This window comes from Rosa rugosa, chromosome 7, assembly GCF_958449725.1.
Source record: "Rosa rugosa chromosome 7, drRosRugo1.1, whole genome shotgun sequence".
Classification (NCBI taxonomy): Eukaryota; Viridiplantae; Streptophyta; class Magnoliopsida; order Rosales; family Rosaceae; genus Rosa; species Rosa rugosa.
In genome coordinates, this window is record NC_084826.1 from 18683312 (window position 1) to 18703397 (window position 20086).

General features: G+C 38.3%; 2 protein-coding genes and 1 long non-coding RNA gene across 3 annotated transcripts; 1 reads left to right on the forward strand and 2 right to left on the reverse strand.

The window, feature by feature from the left end:
* Positions 1–5382: 5382 nt before the first annotated feature.
* On the reverse strand, positions 5383–7609 carry LOC133723670 (uncharacterized). The gene is made up of 7 exons (XM_062150552.1): positions 7249–7609; positions 6872–6906; positions 6520–6726; positions 6227–6313; positions 5872–5937; positions 5687–5778; positions 5383–5608 (listed from the first exon to the last, which is right to left on the reverse strand). The coding sequence occupies exons 3-7, from the start codon at positions 6670–6672 to the stop codon at positions 5557–5559; spliced, it is 450 nt and encodes a 149-aa protein (XP_062006536.1). The 5' UTR covers positions 6673–6726; positions 6872–6906; positions 7249–7609; the 3' UTR covers positions 5383–5556.
* Positions 7610–8422: 813 nt separating this feature from the next.
* Positions 8423–10494, forward strand: LOC133722964 (uncharacterized). The gene is made up of 5 exons (XM_062149806.1): positions 8423–8455; positions 8758–9218; positions 9533–9777; positions 9940–9981; positions 10064–10494. The coding sequence occupies exons 2-5, from the start codon at positions 8767–8769 to the stop codon at positions 10492–10494; spliced, it is 1170 nt and encodes a 389-aa protein (XP_062005790.1). The 5' UTR covers positions 8423–8455; positions 8758–8766.
* A 711-nt stretch (positions 10495–11205) lies between these two features.
* On the reverse strand, positions 11206–12512 carry LOC133723710 (uncharacterized). Its single transcript, XR_009853207.1, has 2 exons — positions 12260–12512; positions 11206–11388 (listed from the first exon to the last, which is right to left on the reverse strand). It is a non-coding gene; the product is annotated as an uncharacterized LOC133723710 (long non-coding RNA).
* Positions 12513–20086: the final 7574 nt, after the last annotated feature.

Below are 20086 nucleotides of genomic sequence, written 5' to 3' on the forward strand. Positions count from 1 at the left end.
CCAATCCCCGCACATTCCAACTTACGCCTATCAGTTCTCGTGATGGGCCCAAGAACCGGAGCCCATCACAGTTTTGTTACCTGACACCATGGGAGAAACTGCTTTTCGAGGGGAGCCCTACAATTGGCCATTTCTGCGTCCTCAACCACCAACTGGGAAACCACGCCAACTTTTCCCCTTCTGACTCCCTACAGCTACCTCTGACACCTTATCCGACGCCGCCGAGCCCATGGGCGACGATGGGCTGCGTACCTGCTGCAGATCCTCCCCAGTGACCCTCGCCCATGGGTTGCGCACCTGCTGCAGATCGTCCCTAGTGACCCTTCGCGGACAACCCATCCTGCTTCCCCCTCGCATACCGCGGCCTTTACTGCCACTGCTGCTCTTTGTTTTAGTCTTCCCTTCCTTCTCATTAACCTCCTCACCCGAAAGGATTGGCGCCTGTGAACACTCTCTCTCCTTGAACTCGCCATTGCCTTTCCCAGAAACCTCAAACTCATAATTATAATTAGGGATTTTCGTGTTTCCCCCAACAGAAGAAGACTCGGGTCTAAACTTTGGGCCACCACATGAATTAGCTAATTGGGCCTGGACAAGTTTGGCTTTCCTACTAGTCCAGCTGTCCAGTCAGCAATTTCCTGACCTTTGTCTTTACCATCCGCAACAGCCACCTACTCTCCACGTGCATCATTAAGATTCAGCTCTCCTACCTTCCCGCCCAACTTGAAGTCTCCACTTTGCATTCTCAATTGCCCGACATAAAAAAGGAGACCACATCCCACATTAGTATAAACTAGCCTCCTTCATGCATGCTTTGCATGTGTAATAGTTTTTTTTTTTTTTTTATAAGGAAAAAAAAAAAAGTAAAACAGTTATTGCAGAGAGAACAGTGGGAGAAAAACTTGGGGGATATGTAATTATTTCTTTTTGATTTTCTTAATAAAAATATATTTTGTAATTGTCATATTTACCCTTATAATTTAATTTATCCTGAAAGTTATTTAATCTTTCAGGGTTAAATATGTCAAAATTTTCAATTTTAGCTAACAAAACCTATTCTCTTAATAATAGTATAGATAATTGTTAAATAATGCTATTACCACCTTCATTTCAGTTAAATAATGCTATCACCACTTATCAAAATAGATTTTATATAGTCATCAAAAAAAAAAAAAATTATATTTAAAATTATACTTTGCCTCTTAGTATTGCCTTGAACTGCTGCATAAAAAGAGAAAAATTCAGTTACCGTTCCCAAACTATTCTGCCAAGTCCAATTTGATACCCGAACTCTCAAAAGTATCAATGTGATAACTAAAGACCTAAATTGGCATCAACGTAATACTTCCGTCCAAAATTTCTGACGGCGCCGTTTGTTTGCTGACGTGGCAAGCACGTGGGTCCAAAAAAAAGGGCAAAATCGACTTTTTACCCTTTTTTTTGTTAATTCCTCAAAAAAAAAAAATTCAGCTACCATCCCCAAACTATGCTGCCAAGGCCAATTTGATACCCGAACTCTCAAAAGTATCAATGTGATACCTAAAGACGTATTTTGACATCGAAGTGATACTTCGGTCAAAAATCTCTAACGGCGTCGTCTGTTTGCTGACACGCATAAAATGAGCGTCAATCCCCGGCAACGGCCCCAAAAATTGACAAGCTCGAAATGAGTGTCAATCCCCGGCAACGGCGCCAAAAATTGACACGCACAAAATGAGCGCGTAATTTAACCCTGTAAAATGTCATCGTTAGTATAGAATAAGTAGGGATCGTTCTAACCGAGGATTGAGAGTACACCTGTAATTGTGTAAACAAATAAAGAAAAGTATTATTTACAAAAATAAAATAAAGAATATAAATATATACAATTGTGTAAACAAATAAAGAATTAAAATAATAAAGTATTATTTACAAAAATAAAATAAAGAATATAAATATATACAAGTAAACACAAATAAGGGGGTTTTAAGATTTATAAAATTGAAAATTAAAATTAAATGAAATAAAGAAAATATAAAAACATATATACAAGGATGAAATGTAAGAAACAAAGATCAAAACCAATTCCATATGATTAAACTCAATTCAAATCCTATAATTGATCATCTAAGTCATGAGAAAGAAGTCGATCATGTGAAACATTTGAAGCAAATGATTTCCCATATTTTACTTTCCTTTACTAATTAACCTAAGTGAAAGCACCTAGATCAATCCTATTAAATGATAGGAGCATTTTTTTTCTTTTCATTTTTCTTCTTCTTCTTCTTCTTCTTGTTCTTGTTCTTGTTCTTGTTCTTCTGGGATTTTGTTCTAGCCAAACCACCGCAAGCTCCGCTCCTTCTCCTCCACCCAAGAATCAAAGAAAAATGGCTTCTGCTTCTTCTTCAAACTCATTCCTCTTCTTCTTCTCTCTCCTCCTCCTCTTTCTCATCTCCTTCCCTCCGCCCAAACCATCACCAATGCTGCCATCATCCTCTCCAATTCCTGCTACAAATCCATGTTCTTCGCATTCAACTCCCAGCAGACGGACCCAAAACGAAAGTTGGGTGACACGATTAACAAAAAAAAAAAATCAAATCTTTCTGCACCCAGAAAACTGCTCTGGGCACCCAGAGACACCCATGTCTTCTTCTCCGCCAAAACCGATTTCCTTCTTCTCCGCTCAGCAGCTTTCCTCTTCCGGGGCAACCAACTGGAAAACTGGTTCGCTGCACACCAAATTTTGGTGAACCTTAGCTCCACCAACCATCTTCTTTCTTCGCAGAGACCGTCACCCATTCGCTAATAGAACCTCCATTCATCAAACCCCCTCCTCCACCGCCACAACCTCAGCATCCTCCTCCTCCACTGCCGCCGTCATGTCAGTAACAACATATACCAAATACTTGGATCAAAATCACAATCATAAGGGCAAAGCAACATATAACATGAATTCATGTATATAAGAACTAAAAACAAACCCAGCATAAACCAAAAAAGCAAAACCAACCCAGATAGCAATTGAGCACAATTAGATCAAGAAAAAGACTTGTCAGCTGGTACTTGGTACCTTTGGCTTCTCCCACACACTGTCAATTGCTCGATTTGGGTAAATGGGTCATTTCACTTTTTTTTGGGACCCACGTGCTTGCCACATTAGCAAACAAACGGCGCTGTCAGAAATTTTGAACGGAAGTATCACGTTGATGCCAATTTAGGTCTTTGGGTATCACATTGATACTTTTGAGAGTTCGGGTATCAAATTGGCCTTGGCAGAATAGTTTGGAGACGGTAGCTGAATTTTTCTCCAAAAAAAAAAGGGTAAATGGGTCATTTCACTTTTTTTTTGGACCCACGTGCTTGCCACGTCAGCAAACAAATGGCGCCGTCAGAAATTTTGGACGGAAGTATCACGTTGATGCCAATTTAGGTCTTTAGGTATCACATTGATACTTTTGAGAGTTCGGGTATCAAATTGGCCTTGGCAGAATAGTTTGGGGACGGTAACTGAATTTTTCTCGCATAAAAACATGAAGGCAAAGACAATTTATGTGAAGAGTATCAGCCTTTGTACAATTTCAGCCTATAGGCAGTGCCTACTGCTGCATATGCTCTGATGCGGTGCACTTGCTCTAAAGAAAATGTGAAAATGGTGATGGATCTGTGTGAATTTGGTTGCAGCGTCGTATTGTCCCTACTGCGTGACGGTGAAGAAGCTCTTCTCTCAAATGGGAGCCAATTTCAAGGCCATTGAATTGGACCAAGAGAGTCAGTACCTCTCTCTCTTTCTGATTTGATTGATTGGTTGCTTGAAATATTTGGCGTGTTGTTGATAAAGTTGATTTTGTATCTGCTTGGTTTGACCAAATCGTTTGGGTGGTTGTTATCGGATGCAGTTCAAATCCATAGCAATTGAGTTTCGATTAGCTCAAGTTTGGTTGTGGTTTCAATTTTTATTATCTTTTCTATTGGTTAGTTTACTTTTAGTTATTGACAACTTGAAAATGAGTATACATTTTTGAGTTGTGATGGCTCTGCGATATTTTTCACAAGGCATTCGCAGTTGTATAGTTGTCAAGTTTATCGGGCAAATTACGAAAATGTGGTGATTAAATCTGTTTTCAAGAGCGGTAGACCTGACGTTATGCATGAATCGTTGATTTTTAACTTTGTTTGAGGGTAGAAAGGAGAAGTGATAAATGGTAGTTCTGTTTTGTATTTTGATTTTGAAGGTGATGGAAGTCAGCTACAAGCAGCGCTGGCTGAGTTGACAGGACAGCGGACTGTGCCGAATGTGTTCATCGGTGGATGTTTGGTATGACTACAATCCCTAAACCACCCTATGATTAGATTGAAGTTTTAAATTGTGTCTTCCACATACATAAGCTTCTGTCTTAATGTAATGTAATTTGATATGGCTCTGCAGCAACTACGGCCCTGCACAAGGAAGGAAAGCTGGCCCCTCTGCTCACTCAAGCCGGAGCTGTTGCCAAATCCTCTGCTTAAAAGGGAGTTTGGACATAGTAGAATAATTTCGTTTATGTGCTTCTGCTTGATCTGTACACCACTTGATCTGTACACCACTCTCTCTTCCAGAACATAAAGCACATTAAACTTGAATTGTATATTTCAGTCTGTGATTTGATATTTTTGATTTCAATTTGCGGATGAATGAATTTTCTGCATTACTTATCTTGTTGTTTGGGATGGATGTTCCTACTGATAATGGAATTCTTTAGCCATGGTTCCATGCCTCAGATTTCTGGTCTTAAATAGAGCAAACATTTTCACAATACCTTGATTGAATTGTCGTTATTGAAATAGAAATGAACATTAATCAAACTGAAAAACCAGTTAACTATCACAGGATTATACATTGAATCATGAGCTTGATGCTAAATATATCAGTACAATTTCAGGTTATAAAAAGCTTACAATTTTAGTACAAATGGAGAAATGAGAATAATCCAATTCGGCTCCCTTTTCCTTTTCCATTTCTGTCAGAAATGTTGGTTAGCACAGAAAATTGATACATCTGAGCTTTACATTCGCTTATCCTATAGGAGAGGAGATGCCTGAAATAAAGAGCATTCTCTCCGCTTGCACCAGGAAACAACTGACGTGTCTTTGAGAATTCATCAGTAGTACCAAGGACACCATCTCTTCCTTAACATTGACATGACAGAGGAAACCATTTTGACAATAGGTGACGTTTTGACCCAACGATTAGTGCAAATAAAGCATAGCATGGGATATGCATCAATCCCATCATCAAGTACCTGCAATTCAGTACCACAAAATGAAATGGATCAGATATACATAATTCTGCTAAACAGTACGCAATAACAGATTATAACTTATATCTTCAGGTGATTACCGACTTATAACTCTTCATAAAATCCATTGTTTCTTGAAGTTTGCAGAATTTTATCTTGATATCATTTTAACCCTTAACGAGTTTAAATCCGCCTGACCATTTTCAGATCGAAGATCATATTCTTCAGTAAAAGAATGGTATTTTACCATAAATCTGATGTACCAACAATGAGGAGAGGTCACAAAAAGATTTGAGAAAACTTACCAAACTGGGGCATATGGTGATGACAAGTCAAGGAATGGGTATGGCCACCTGCAACAAAGAGAATTATTAACTTTTCTTCGATGGAATTAGGATGTTCCGAGATATCAAAAAGATAACCAACATTACCATATTGATACACAAGCATGAATGATCCACTGGAAAATGACAAAAGCACCAGTCCATAAAACAAACAAAGATATCCGAACAAAGGGAACTTGCTGAAAGTGTAAGTTGAAAAAGTTAACCAAGTGAGAAGTTTAGATAAACAACTCTCTTTTCAAAGTGAGAAAAGAATGTCTGAAAGAAATTACCAAGCAATTTAACATTGCATCCCCAAGGAGTAAAACAGCATTGACCGAGTGCATGGTCACCGTCAACTGACACAAAAAGGAACCTCAACAGAAAATATAAACCATAAGCCAGATAGGAAATGAAGACATTGCTAGAAACCATCCAAACTGACAAACTACATTGGATCTATTTAAAATCATTCCTTTGGTCTCTTTGGTATATATGAGAAGGTCTGACATAATCAAGCTACACTTGGCTTTCAAATGACTATGTTTCTTACAAACACGACCAAGACACACATCTGTTATTGCCCATGGCAAGAAAAACAATCAAGCAAAGGGAGGCAGAGGATGAACCGAGAGTTGTAGTACATACCAAACTCAGATTGTAGTTGATGGTGAGGAATGGAAAGATTATGAACCAGTAAATGCAATCGGTAAGCATCACTGCTCCAGCATTCATCTGAATATAATACATCAAAATAGAGTGGAAAGATGGAGTTAAAAATGATGTATGCAACCACATCACCAGTGAGAATATGTTAACATGCTCAATAGCTTCTCTGGCTCATAACTAAGATAATCTTGCAAGAAGAGAGCTAGAATGAACTTATTAGCATCAGAGCTATTGTGTTCACTAATTATTGGGGAAAAAGAAGAAAACAAGACCTGGAATATAGCTTGAAAGACATAACTGCATTTGACTGCTAGTGGGAGAACATAATTTTCCTCTTGGTTATTTAAGCCGTTTTCCTCATGTTCAAGGAGCACGTATGTTCCATTCTCTGCATCTGACCCCACATGTTGAACACCCATACCCATTCTTCTCGTTTTGTTATACAAGAAACTACCATAAATGGATAGAAGAGATCCAAGCTACAAAAAGAGCACACAGCAAAACTGAGAACAAAGTTCAACTGGGAATTTACAAAGGCTTTTGTTTAGTCTGCTAATGGTAGCATCTTAATAATCGAATACTAGATTATTAAGATCTAAGGTAGAAGAAGATCAGAAAGCGTACCCCAAAATAAATGGTAAAGCAAGGTAAAAGTCCACCTGTCCAAATCCAGAAAACATCACAACCTGAAGTTGGAAGTATCATAAAAAATATGACATACAAAAACACGTCATGACTAACTTGGAAGCTGGTGTTGATGACATACAAGAAATGTCTTAAATGAAAATCCATTTTAAAAATCCTTCCAGACCATAGCCATAGAATAGAAATTCGGATTGAACAAATGAACCTCGTGACAAATTGAATATAGTGGCCGCTGGTCAAAGTTAGACAAGAACTGAATAGTAAACCAGTTTCAGTTTTCATGTGTAACTTCATTGCATAATGTATAGATAACCCTAGAAATTGAATGGTACCAGATGAGCTGAGACAAGTCTTACTGAGTATAGTAGTAATATATGCCACCACCACTGACGACAACTTTAGCAACCAGTATTGCCAAAAGCAGAAAGAATGCAGTCACTCGGTAAGCCAACAACCATAAAGGGTGAATTACTTTCAAGCATGGTCTCCATGCTTCATCACCACAGAAATCCTTATCTACGTCGCGCTGAGTTTCTCCTCGGCGAGATTTCAAATATTCCAAATCTTCATATTTACATATCATTAGCAACGCTCCAACCATAGGTGTGAAAACCCAAATTGAACACAACAAGACTCTCCAGTTCAACCAATAGCTCAGGGCAGTAGTATCAGCAGTAATCTCTAGTTCCATCGTGCTATAGAAATCAACATATACTGTTACTCAATCATCCACAACTATTTGAGAAAGTCGAGTAAACTACCCCGCGTCCTCAAATTCGAATTGGTATACGGAAAAGCAACAATTCCCAACAAAGAGCTAAAGTTGAGTACCAAAATTTTAGCATCAGAATGCCAAAGCTATATACTTCACACTGTTATGCTACTTAAAAATACCAATAACCAATGTATCGATATCAACCTAGCTTCTAATTATAGCTTTCTCTCATGGAATCTTCAATAACGGCTTATCAAATTTGCAATGAGACTGATACTTACACCCTTAACACAAAATAGCATCACTGCATTAGCAGAAAATACAGAAAAATCCAGAAAACAAAAAAAACAAATACCATGAGATTGTATTTGCACAAAAAGAACATGTATTGGAACAAAAATATAGACCCAAAACCAGACACAATCATAACCATAATGCCACTATGAATATCAAGCTTCACACACTGCAATGAAACAGTAAATATTAAGCAGGGTAGTGTTAGTGTAAACCTGAAAACTACCCAGGGAAAGACTGATAGGAATAATTCCTCAGCTCCCTCTATCTTCTTCTAAGCTTCATGTTTTGGGTTCCATCGGAATTCATGACCGAAAATTTTAGCGGTTTCTACTGGTCACTTCTCTCACCGTTGACAACGGGTAAATCAGATTGCCCACCAAAAAAGAAAGCACATCAAAATTTTGGCCTCCAGAAAATATGTTCCCCCATCGGCCCAATTTAAAGACCCAAACTTTTGCAAAAGGTTTTGCTTCTTCTTCCTTTTCTTCAGTATTCTTTGCAGCTTCTTTTGGTCTTCTTCTGCGTTTTTAGATTTTAGGGCAACTGAAGAGGTTAGTCTATTGCAGTTTTAGTTCAATTTATTTAAAATTTTTAACATTATTTTGGAAAATTTGATAATTGGTTTGATAAAGGTCTGTTCTTTTAGCTCTGTGATTGTAGTTCTTAGGGTTTAAGGTTTAACTGGTAATTCCCAGCTTTTCTTTGTTAATTGTAAACTGGGTTATTGATAAATAATCAGAATCAGTATAAAGCTATTTGCTTTTTGTACAATGCTAAATTTGAGGTTATAATAGTTCTGAGTAGGTGTTATGATGATGGTTGAAATTTAGTTCAATTTTTTTTTTTTTTCAAGATTTTGAGGATGTTGCCTGTTGAATCTGCAAAGAAGAAGCTATCTTTCACAATATGTATTCAAGATGGGGATTTGGTTATTGTGTATGAGAGATATGATAACATGAAGGCTGTTAAAGTGTGTGACGGTTCTGTGCTTGAGAATCGGTTTGGTGTGTCTAAGCATTCGGATTGGATAGGGAAGCAATTTGGGTCCAAAGTTTTCAGCAGCAAAGGTGGATTTGTTTACTTGTTGGCTCCCACTCCTGAGCTTTGGACTTTGGTTCTGAGTCACAGGACTCAGATTCTCTACATTGCTGATATTAGCTTTGTGATCGTGTTCTTGGAGATAGTTCCTGGCTGTGTGGTTCTTGAGTCGGGGACTGGAAGTGGGTCTTTGACTACATCACTTGCAAGGGCTGTAGCGCCTAAGGGACATGTCTATACATTTGATTTCCATGAACAAAGGGCGGCCTCGGCTAGGTAAGATATGAAGATCTCCACTTTTTTGGCTATAGGCTTGTTGCTTATTAATATTCATGATTTTGGTACTAGCTAGTTTCTATTTGCTTGAGATGTCCCCTTTCATGTACAAATTAGATCAATATTTTTTTTTTTTCTTTTAACACATATTTGAGATTGACATAGTAAATTGAGTAATTCACTAATTTGTTTATAGACTTCTCACATAGATGGGAACCATAACATCAAAGGATTTGTTAATTACCTCTGTTTGAAGAAGATTTTCATTACCTATTAGATGTCTTGAAATGCTGAAATGATCTTTAATTTTATAGGGAGGACTTTGAAAAGACGGGGATAAGCAACACGGTCACAGTAGGAGTTAGAGATATTCAGGGTGAAGGTTTTCCAGAAGAGTTATCTGGGAGGGCAGATTCTGTCTTCCTGGACCTTCCCCAACCCTGGCTAGCCATCCCTTCAGTTGAGAAAATGTTGAAACAAGATGCGATTGTATGCTCCTTTTCCCCGTGCATTGAGCTGGTGCAACGAGCATCGGAGACTTTGAGATCAAAGTTTACAGGTTAGCTTTAATGTAGTTATTTCCTTCGCGCTGTACATTGTGTGTTTTCATGAACCAGAATTTGCTTCCTCCAACTCTTCTTTAAAAAATTGCATTTACTTCGTAATAAAGCTAAGTAATTGGAATCTACATGTAAGATCTTTTTCCTCTGCTTGTGTGTAGGCAACGACTATAAAGCTGCGCATTCTCCTCCTGTTCGTGATAGTAGGCAACGGGCTTTTGCATAAGTGGTGTAAACCTTCAGTCGGTTTTATCAAACTTAATGTGGATGCGCTGTTCAACTTAGATACCGGTCTGGCGGGGTTAGGAGGGATCTTTCGTGATCATGAAGGGTCTGCTGTTGGGGGATTTCGACACACTCTGGAGGTGGCTAATTCACCTAGGCATGCGGAGTTGCTAGCTTTAATTCAAGGAATGCAGCTAGCACTTGATCACCAGCTTACCCCTTTGGTGGTAGAGACCGACTGCATGGATTTAGCGCAAGCAGTTTCCGGGTCTTCCCTGGACCACTCGGACCTGGGTTTCTTGTTAAGTGACTTGAGAGCACTGTTGCATGCTGCTTTAGATGCAAGAGTAAGTTACAGTAACCATAAGGCAAATTTGGTGGCGCACATTCTAGCGCAAGAGGCCAAAGATGGTCAGTTTTGTGTGGATTTCTTTACCAATTTTCCTCCCAAGGGTGGAGGCTATTGTAATGATTCCCCATCAATGAATTAGTCTTTCATTCCCCTCAAAAAAGATAATTGATGGATAAATATCTAGACTATATTAAATTGACAGGAGTGCTCAATTAGTCTGATTGTGTTTCTTTAGTTGTGAATTGATACTGTTTTGAAATTCGTGTGTTAGTTTGTTTGTTCGGTATACTTGCTTGTTCACCCAAAACGGAAAACTGGATGATCGATGGACACTCTTATGGTAGGGGAAGTGAATATCTAGAAATTAGTGTAGCCATAGATAGCCTTCATTCAACAGTGATAAACATGTGATGCTCGTAAGCAATGAAGCAAAAAACTAGCATTTGTACCAATCCATTATCAGGTTGATAGCTGTAGATTTACATTTAAATTAAGAATTTTAAAAACTGGGCAGTTGAGGGCGGTATCAAACAAGGTTCATAATGCAGAACTGAAGTTCCTGGAAATAGAGCTGGTCCAGCTATTAGGCCAGTTGGACATCAAATTCTGTTTCTCCTATATGAAGAGTTGAAGAGGTAAACAACAGTGAAAAGCATGACAAAAATGATTCTACAGATGAAACACAAGTGATGAGGTAGATGTGAAGCTTTTCTCAGAAACTAAAACAAAACTTAGTCTAGATTCTTACACCTAAAAATCTGACACCATATTTGGCCCGACTTGTTGCAAACAAAAGATGCTTAGGCTTTGGATTGTATCAATAGTAACTTGGTTAACGAAAGATGGTTACTAAGCATAAATACTAATCGTCATTAATATAACAATGTCAGAATCAAGAATCAAGCCTCATATTTTTGAGTTCATACAACCATAATAAATACAAACATAGTTTTGATTCAAGAACCAAAAGACATCAGCGACTAATCATCTCTGCACACGAGACTTGTTGTTTCCTTGTTATGGAGCATCATTCCTGTCAGCATGAGGCTAGAAATGTTAAAACAATAATATGCTATATCATTTGGATAATGAGGAAGAAGAAGTAGAAGATGAACAGCATACCGCAGCTAGCTAATTAGAAATTCACTAGCTTCTCATTAATTTGAATCAGATTTCAAAAATGAACCAGGAAAAAAAAAAACATGAATAGTAATAAACAAGCAGCAAAATCTCATTGTGATAATGTTAAAATAGACAACAATTTTCGTCTTGCTGTGTTCAAGGATAAAAGTGAAAAGTGAAAGACCATTGTGTTAAATTCAGGAGCCAGAATTTTGAAATAGAGATGAGACCTTGAGTCGATGCAAACAACGGTAAAAAGAGTGAAAAAGAAAACGTGGAACCAAAACAAGGAGGAAACTGCAACAGCCTAATAAGCAACCTACAAACAGATGAAATAAGATGCACCTAATACCTAATTTACAATTCTAAGATAACCATAATAGCCAACCATTCCATCATACAACATACAACAAGGTAAGATCGAACGATTTGAAATAGGGGATATTTTTTTTTTTTTGGAATTAATATATGAATACTGTAGGATTATAACACGGAACTAAAAGATAAAGCAAACAAATTTGTATTTGTAGATCTAAAATTAACAACATGTATGTATCTAAACATCTGTAAATCTTAACAAGGATACAAAAAAAGAGAGTATTCTTACATGGATCAAAAAACATATCAAAGAATCTTGCAAATATATGAATACTGAAGGATCATAAAACCAAACTAAAAGATGGATCAGCAAACAAATTTGTATTTGTAGATCTAAAATTAACATGTATGTATCTAAACATCTGCAAATCTTAACAGGGAAACGAAAAAACAGAAATTCTTACATGAATTCTCCCTTCTTCGATTTTTTTTCTATTTTTTCTCTCTTGTGCTCTTGTCTCAATGAGACGACGGGCATCTTCGTAAATGAAAAACCAAGTAGTTCCGAAAACTCCAAGTCCGATTGTCCCTACAATCTTACTCATAAGATCCGTCCCTCCCATCTTTGCGTCTCTGAGGAAAAAGCTTCAGAGGTCTAGGGTTCGCCGGTACCTTTATCTCGTTCTCTGTCTCCCATCGCTAGCCCTTCTTTTAGTTGGGCTGGGCTTCAGCTCAGAAGCGGGGGGTTTTAAAGCAACGGGTCTAATTTTTTTTTTTAAATCCCCACCACCCCAACCCACCCAATTATCTATCATCAGTATTAATTAAGCCAATAAGGCTTATGGTTAAATTTTCAAAAACCCACAATTTACCCTTCTTTGATAATAGTCTAAAAATTTATAATTTAACACATGAAGGCTAAAATAGTAAATATTATAGCAAATTGAATTGAAGAAATTACAAAAAAAAAGATCTATTATTAAGAGGAGGCTTTGTTAGCCAAAACTGAAATTTTTGACAGATTTAATCCTGAAATATTAAAAAACTTTGAGAATAAATTAAATCACAAGGGTAAATAGGACAATTATAAAATATATTTTTATTCAGAAAATTAAAAAGAAATGATTCCACAATCCCCACTTTTCTCTCCCACTATTTTCTCTCTGCAATAACCACCCACTGAATCTATTTCTTCTAGAGATAACTTTTTTTTTTTTTACAATTAAATTTTTCTTACACATACAGAACATGTGATTACAGACTAGTTTTTTCTAATCAACCAAGTAGTAACAATACATTGTTTATACCAATCTTTATTCACACCTGCGATGTAGAAAATATTTTTATTCTTATTCTTCTTCTTATCTTTTTTCAGAGGAAAAAGAAGAAAATAAAAAAATCAATGCCTTCTTGGTCTGGCTTTTTAAAAATGAAAAAAGAAAAACAACAAAAAAATTAAAATTAAGACCCCTGCCATGGGACTGGACCCACGATCACAAGATTAAGAGCCTTTGAGCTCTGCCAACCGAGCTAGATGGGCTTTGTTCCTACTGGCAAGATTTGGCTCAATTGAAAAGGCGTTATTGCTCTTTCAAGTGGGTTTTGAATTTTGTACATGTGATTATAAGGAGAGTTTTGGTTGGAATATTGGAGTTTGAAGATGGCGGAAATTTTTATTCGGCCTATATTCCTGTCTAGGAAGGAATTGGGTAGTGTGGAGTTTTCCTTGAATGCTTCTAGGAAATTAAGACCATTACAGAAGGAAATTGAGGAATTCATTAAACTTGTGGGTACCAACTTTAGAATTTTTTCTAGATAAAATAACTCTGACTTCACAATTTTCACTCAAAATATAACACATGATTTTCACTCAAAAATTCTTTTTGAAACCCAAAATGTTGAAGTTGTTTTAGGGAATCAGAAATTGAGAGATAATCGCTGTGTATTCTCATTGACGGCCCCGTTCACATGGTCACCTACTGACCAAATATCATTTGGTCAGTCACCGTTCGATTGAGATCAGACGGTTGACAGCTCTCATCTCAGATTTCATCACTTAGCTGTCAACCGTCCGATGTCAATCGAACGGTGACTGACCAAATAATATTTGGTCAGTAGGTGACCAGGTGATCATGACTGTTCTCATTGATAATAGGGGCCTCTTTATATAGAGGATTACAATGCATAGAGTTAGAATCATACAAGGAAAGATAATCTCTAGATTCTTCTAATTAAACCCTATTACCACTAGGTCAAGTAACCTAGAGTTTGGGCCAAACACAAATAGAGATATCCTTAAACACTCCCCCTTGTGTTGTCCAAACGCGGTGCTTCTCTCGTTGCCTCGTTAAAAACCTTGCCGAGTAACAAAAACCCAATGGGACAAAAATAACCTCGGTCGAAGGGGAAAAAGAGCACAACACACCCTTCACGATTCGAGACGAACATGTAGACATCTCCCCCTGATGTCTGTGCCTCCCCCTGATGACTACGATCATGGAGTTCAGATAATTTCCGCAAGCCAATTCTTGCCACATGTTTCTCGAACGTGGATTTGGGCAATGACTTAGTAAACAAGTCTGCCATATTTTCCTCAGATTGAACCTAATTCACTTTGATCTTGAGGAAAGTTTGTTGTTGCTGATTATACTTGGTGTTGTCGCTTTTGATGTAGCCTAGCTTCATTTGTTCAAAACGAACAGCATTATCCTAAATGCTCATAGGCTCATCTTGTGGTAGACTTCAAACCACAATTGTTCGAACATGCGTGATTATGGATCCAATCCATAAACATTCACGAACCACTTTGTGAAGAGCAATAATCTCTGCATGGTTCGAAGATATAACGACGGTCTGTTCTATAGACCTCCAAGATATCATGGTCTTTTCCCATGGTGAACACTTAACCAGTTTGGGAGCGACCTTTGTGTGGGTTAGAGAGGTACCCAGCATCAGCAAAACCTTCCAAAACACTTATATCGTTTTGGGATGGGGATAGAGAGCGCAGGCCAGCGTTGGCGGCGTTTCTGGTGTGTGATGGATCCGAATCCATCATCTCTCTGTAGGGATAGAACAAGCCCATATCAATCGTACATCTCAAGTACTGAAAGATATCTTTTACACCAATCCAATGGCGTCGCGTTGGCGCAGAGCTATATCTAGCTAACAAGTTCATTGTAAACGAGATGTCCGGTCTTGTGCATTTAGCTAAGTACAATAATGCGCCTATTGTACTCAAGTAAGACACTCCTGCCTCTAACACATCTTCATTATCACCCTTCGAATGAAGAGGATTTTTTCAAGATCAAGACTACGAACGATCAAGGGGGTGCTTGAAGGTTTGACCTTGTCAAATGTCTAAGCATCTATCAACACGATGCTCAAGTTCCAAACCGAGACATAATCGTGTTCTCCCAAAATCCTTCATCTCAAACTCGGATTTCAAGTGTTCAGCGGTTTCCCTTAACTCTTTAAGAGCTTCTAATGAAGATCATGTCCAACATGAACCGCGATAGAATCCGAAACTTGTCATAGAAACGCGTGGGCATAATCCTTCCCAATCAAGTAGTCACTTTAGTGAGCGTTTCAATCTTATTGTAAACGTGCTCCGTGGTCTAGAGCCACTTGACTTGGGTAAATGAAGTTCACCATGAACCTTCATGTATATTCCGTATCTAGATCCCCATAGAGATACGTAGTGACCACATTTGTAAGCTGCATGTTCAGTTGTTCAGAAAACTACCAAACTGACACGGTAGTGGAGTGCAATGACATCCATTACAAGAATATGTCTCACCGTAGTCGATTCCAGGGCGTTTTGTGAGAAGCCTTGCGCCATAAGGCGAGATTGCCATCGCTTTTTCTCATCACGCTTTCTAACGAAGACCCATTATTCAATAGGTTTTATGTTAGGAGGTGTTGGCATCACTAGCTCGAAAACCTTCCTCTTCGTTAGAGAATCCATCTTAACCTGGATCACATCTTTCCAGTTAGGCCAAATCTCTCTACGTTGACATTCATTCATCAACGGAGCGTGGTTCGATATCATCTGACTCAACAAACTCATGCGCAACGAAATACGCAACTACATCATCAATTATGATGGAGTTTCTATCCCACGTCTCATGTACACTAGTGTAATTTTCATAGAGCTCTATATTCTCAGGAATAGGTTCTGACGTTGAGGCGTCCCCCAACGATAACCATAACCCGGAAGATTCTCATAAGACGGATTTTGAGTCTTGATGATCAAAGGATTGAAATGTGCCAAAGTATCCTTCGAACTAACAGGCCTCCCACACATCCTAGCTGGGGCCATGGCCTGTAACGCCAGAGTGTCACTCTCTTTGGCGTTGACGCCATGCCTACCTCCGTGTAATTTGTCAATAACTTATATGTAATTTGTTATTAAACATATAAGGACTAAATCTTACAAATAAGGACAATGTGCTCTTCACTTGCCACATGTCATGAGTTCATTTACTTTTTTATCCTTAACTACTTCTTTTGACTTCTAATCTCTTTTTTATCCTTTTTTTTTTTTTTTTTTTTCTGAGAACAATCGGTTTATGTTACTCTTTTTTTCTTGAGAATAATCCCTTTATGTTACTTCACAAAACCTCACTCTCCTACTACTCTCATCTCATCGTCTAATCCTGCTACTGCACTCGTCCAATCCTGCTACTGCACTCATACTCGTCAAGTTCTGCTACTGCACTTGTACTCGTGTTCTGCTACTGCACTCGTGATCGCCTAATCCTGCTACTGCACTCACTGCACTCATACTCGTCTAGTTCTGCTACTGCACTTGGACTCGTGTTCTGCTACTGCACTCGTGATCGCCTAATCCTGCTATTGCACTCACTGCACTCATACTCGTCCAGTTCTGCTACTGCACTCGTGATCGCCTAATCCTGCTACTACACTCATCCAATCCTGCTACTGCACTCATACTCGTCCAGTTTTGCTACTCGTGTTCTGCTACTGCACTTGTCCAATCCTACTACTGCACTCGCTGCACTCATACTCGTCCAGTTCTGCTACTGCACTCGTCATCGCCTAATCCTGCAACTGCACTCATCCAATCCTGCTACTGCACTCGCTACAGTTATACTCGTCCAGTTCTGCTAATGCATTTGTACTCGTGTTGCTACTGCACTCGTCATCGCCTAATCCTGCTACTGCACTTGTCATCGCCTAATCCTGCTATAAACACGAAAATCTGAAAGCAAACAAGATGCAGACACGTGTACAACAAATAATAATTTTATTAATTTAAGTGCGGGTTACAATCTTTGGTAATCCTCTGATTCGATCTCCGACGATGAATTTCACTCAAGGGCTTGACACTTGATCTTGAGTTGGAAGATGGTCACGAGAGTCGACACGTGACGAGTGCTTTGGCTTGAGGTTGGTGATGAACCGGCTATTTGGCAGCTTGAGGGTTCTTCACACGAGCTTGGGAGGCTTCAGGAATTTTGAGAGTATTTCCTTCTCTTTTCTGGCCGAAGTCCTTCTCTTGATTTGAGAGGGGGTATTTATAGTATCGGCGTCTCGATGACATAGCATTAATCACATTCCGTAATTGTGTAATTAAATCAATCAGTTTTAATTGATTGATTTAATTATCTTTTATTTAAGGAATATGTCAATCAATTTCGATTTGATTTAATGCCCGATTTCAATCAGAATTTAAATAATCTAATCTGATTGATATTTGAATTTAATACTTGATTTCAATCAGAATTAAATAATTTAATCTGATCGATATTTGTATTTAATACTTGATTTTCGTCAAGATCAATCAGTTTAATACGATTAATCCGCTTTAAATGCTTTACTCGAGCAACAATCAATCAGCGATAATTTGAAGCTTCCACAATTGATGCTTCCACGTCATTCAATCAATGGATCACTTGTGTTTTGACATGTGTCATCCTCGAAACTCACATAATTTTGGTGACATATGAGCCACGTGTGTCTTTTGTAGGACCCATGTGCCAACTAAGCTTGTTTAGTCAAAATTTCAAAAATTGACCGATTTATTTAATGAATTTTATTTTCATTAAATTTCTTGTGTCTACACCTGCTACTGCACTCCTACTCATCTAGTTCTGCTACTGCACTTGTACTCATGTTCTGCTACATTTTCTTTTTCTTAATAACAATTTTGCATGTGGTATCCAAGAGCTTAATAATAGTTTTTAGTTTGCCAAATGAAGTAGCAATGGGAGCAGACACGCACAATGATACATAAAAACATATAAAACTCGGTTCACCAAACAATAGCTCGTCATTGATCTTATGTAATATCCAGCTACGATTTTCGCAACGGAAATAAATCCACCATAGTTACTAATACTAGGACAAATTACTGCTACGAAATCACGAATTGAAAATCTCAAACAAGCACAAAGCCAAATCACTAACTGCTAAAATCACAAAATATTAGACCCAAAAAAAAAAAACTGCTAAAATCACCTACCTAATCATCAACATCAGAGAACCCAACAACCATCAAGACCTCTACAAATTTAGCAATGCTAACAAAACTAGAAAATCAATCAAAACCTAACAAGCAAATAAATCCAGAATAAAATAAAATGAAATCAAGATAAGGCGGTGGAGGAGTAGAGCCAGACCACTCCCTCCCTCCCTCCCCGACGGATAGCAGATTTCCGTTGACGACTTGTTCCACGACAGCCAGATCTGGCCAGATCCTACCGGTATATCCGATTTTCAACCGAGACTCCTCTTCACCCAACGCCTATGACGGTGATTCTTCCAGCCAAAAATAGGCCTTTTCTTCTTCGTCTCTAAGGCAGCCACTGAAGAAGCTCTTCTTCAAAGACCACGACGCACGTCGATGTTGGCCTCTGAATTCGATGAGCACGAAGCTCCTGGAGGAACCTAATGTGAGTGGTCCAAAAACGCCAAGGAGGGAAATTATGATTTTACAACAACAGGGATTTGAAGAAGGAGAAGGGTGCTTCTGGGTCTAGGTCAAAGTCTTCTTCTTGGGATATGGCTGATTCTGAGTTGCAGAGGAAGAAGAAAAAGCCCGTAAATAGGAGTCAGTGGCAATGTCTGTAAATTCTAATGAAACTTGAGCATTTTGGTAATTTTGCATTAAATTTGGGAGTCAGGCTTGCATAATTTGGCTTTTGAGTCTTACATAATTTGGCTTTTGGGTCTGGGCTCCTGTCCTTATTTGTATAAATCTATTTGAAGGTAGGTTTTTTGTGTTTATATCTTTAGTCATGTGCTACTATGTAATTTTCTATTATTTTTATTGAGGTGACAAGTCTGTGCCTTTGTAATATTACCAAATTATAAATCAATCATCCGTTCTTGAAATTGAGATTTGGTTCTGGAATGAGATAGAGATTCCAACAATTTCATTCCCCACACTCAATTTCAACCAAACAAAAGCATATCCTCAATTCCATTCAGTCCCATTCCAAGTATCATTTTCATTCCTATCCATTTCACCAATCAAACAGGCAACTAAAAGAAGAACTAATTACAGATAGATATCTTGTACTTCTCTTGTTAGTGTGTTCTGTTTAACATCTTCTCAAATTATTTAGCATCAACCGGCAATGATCTGATTGCACATAAAGGCAGTCTCAAGTTTCAGAATAAGACCAAAACAAAATAAGACACACTTGCCCATCCGTGAGCGCAGCAAAAATCATATCACATAATACCTCCAGTCCTCCACACACCTGCATTGACATTTGATTGTCATATCACTCATATGCACTAATAATGCTCACCACCCTTTGGCTCAGTGGCCTGCACGTTAAAGTCGAGGGACCCTCAAACATGTCATCTTCCTCAAATGTTAGGGACTGATTAACCCCTAAGCTTTTAAAACTGATTGATCCAACAAAAACAGAGTGCAGCATAATTGCATATGCAAATGTATTGAATGTGGCCTCATAATACACCTGATATGAGCAATCTATAATTAGCACACACAGGAGCCCACAAACATGAAGAACAGCTTAAGGGGGTCCTTCTGTTCTGTCTATGCAAGGTAGAAAGAGTTAAAACTAAGATAGATGAGGCTGTTCCTGGGAAGAAGCTATTTGATCACACGGTAAATGAGTGACATAGAAAGTCAGACTCACGTTCACAACAGAACAGAGAGTGGAGTGGCCAAGACTGCATCCCCATATTTCAAGAAACCACCACATATCTCCAAAGCTGAGACTGTAGGATCTAGATTTATCATCTTCTCAATAGTTCAAGTAAACGTTAACAATCCTCAACTCGCACAAAAGAAG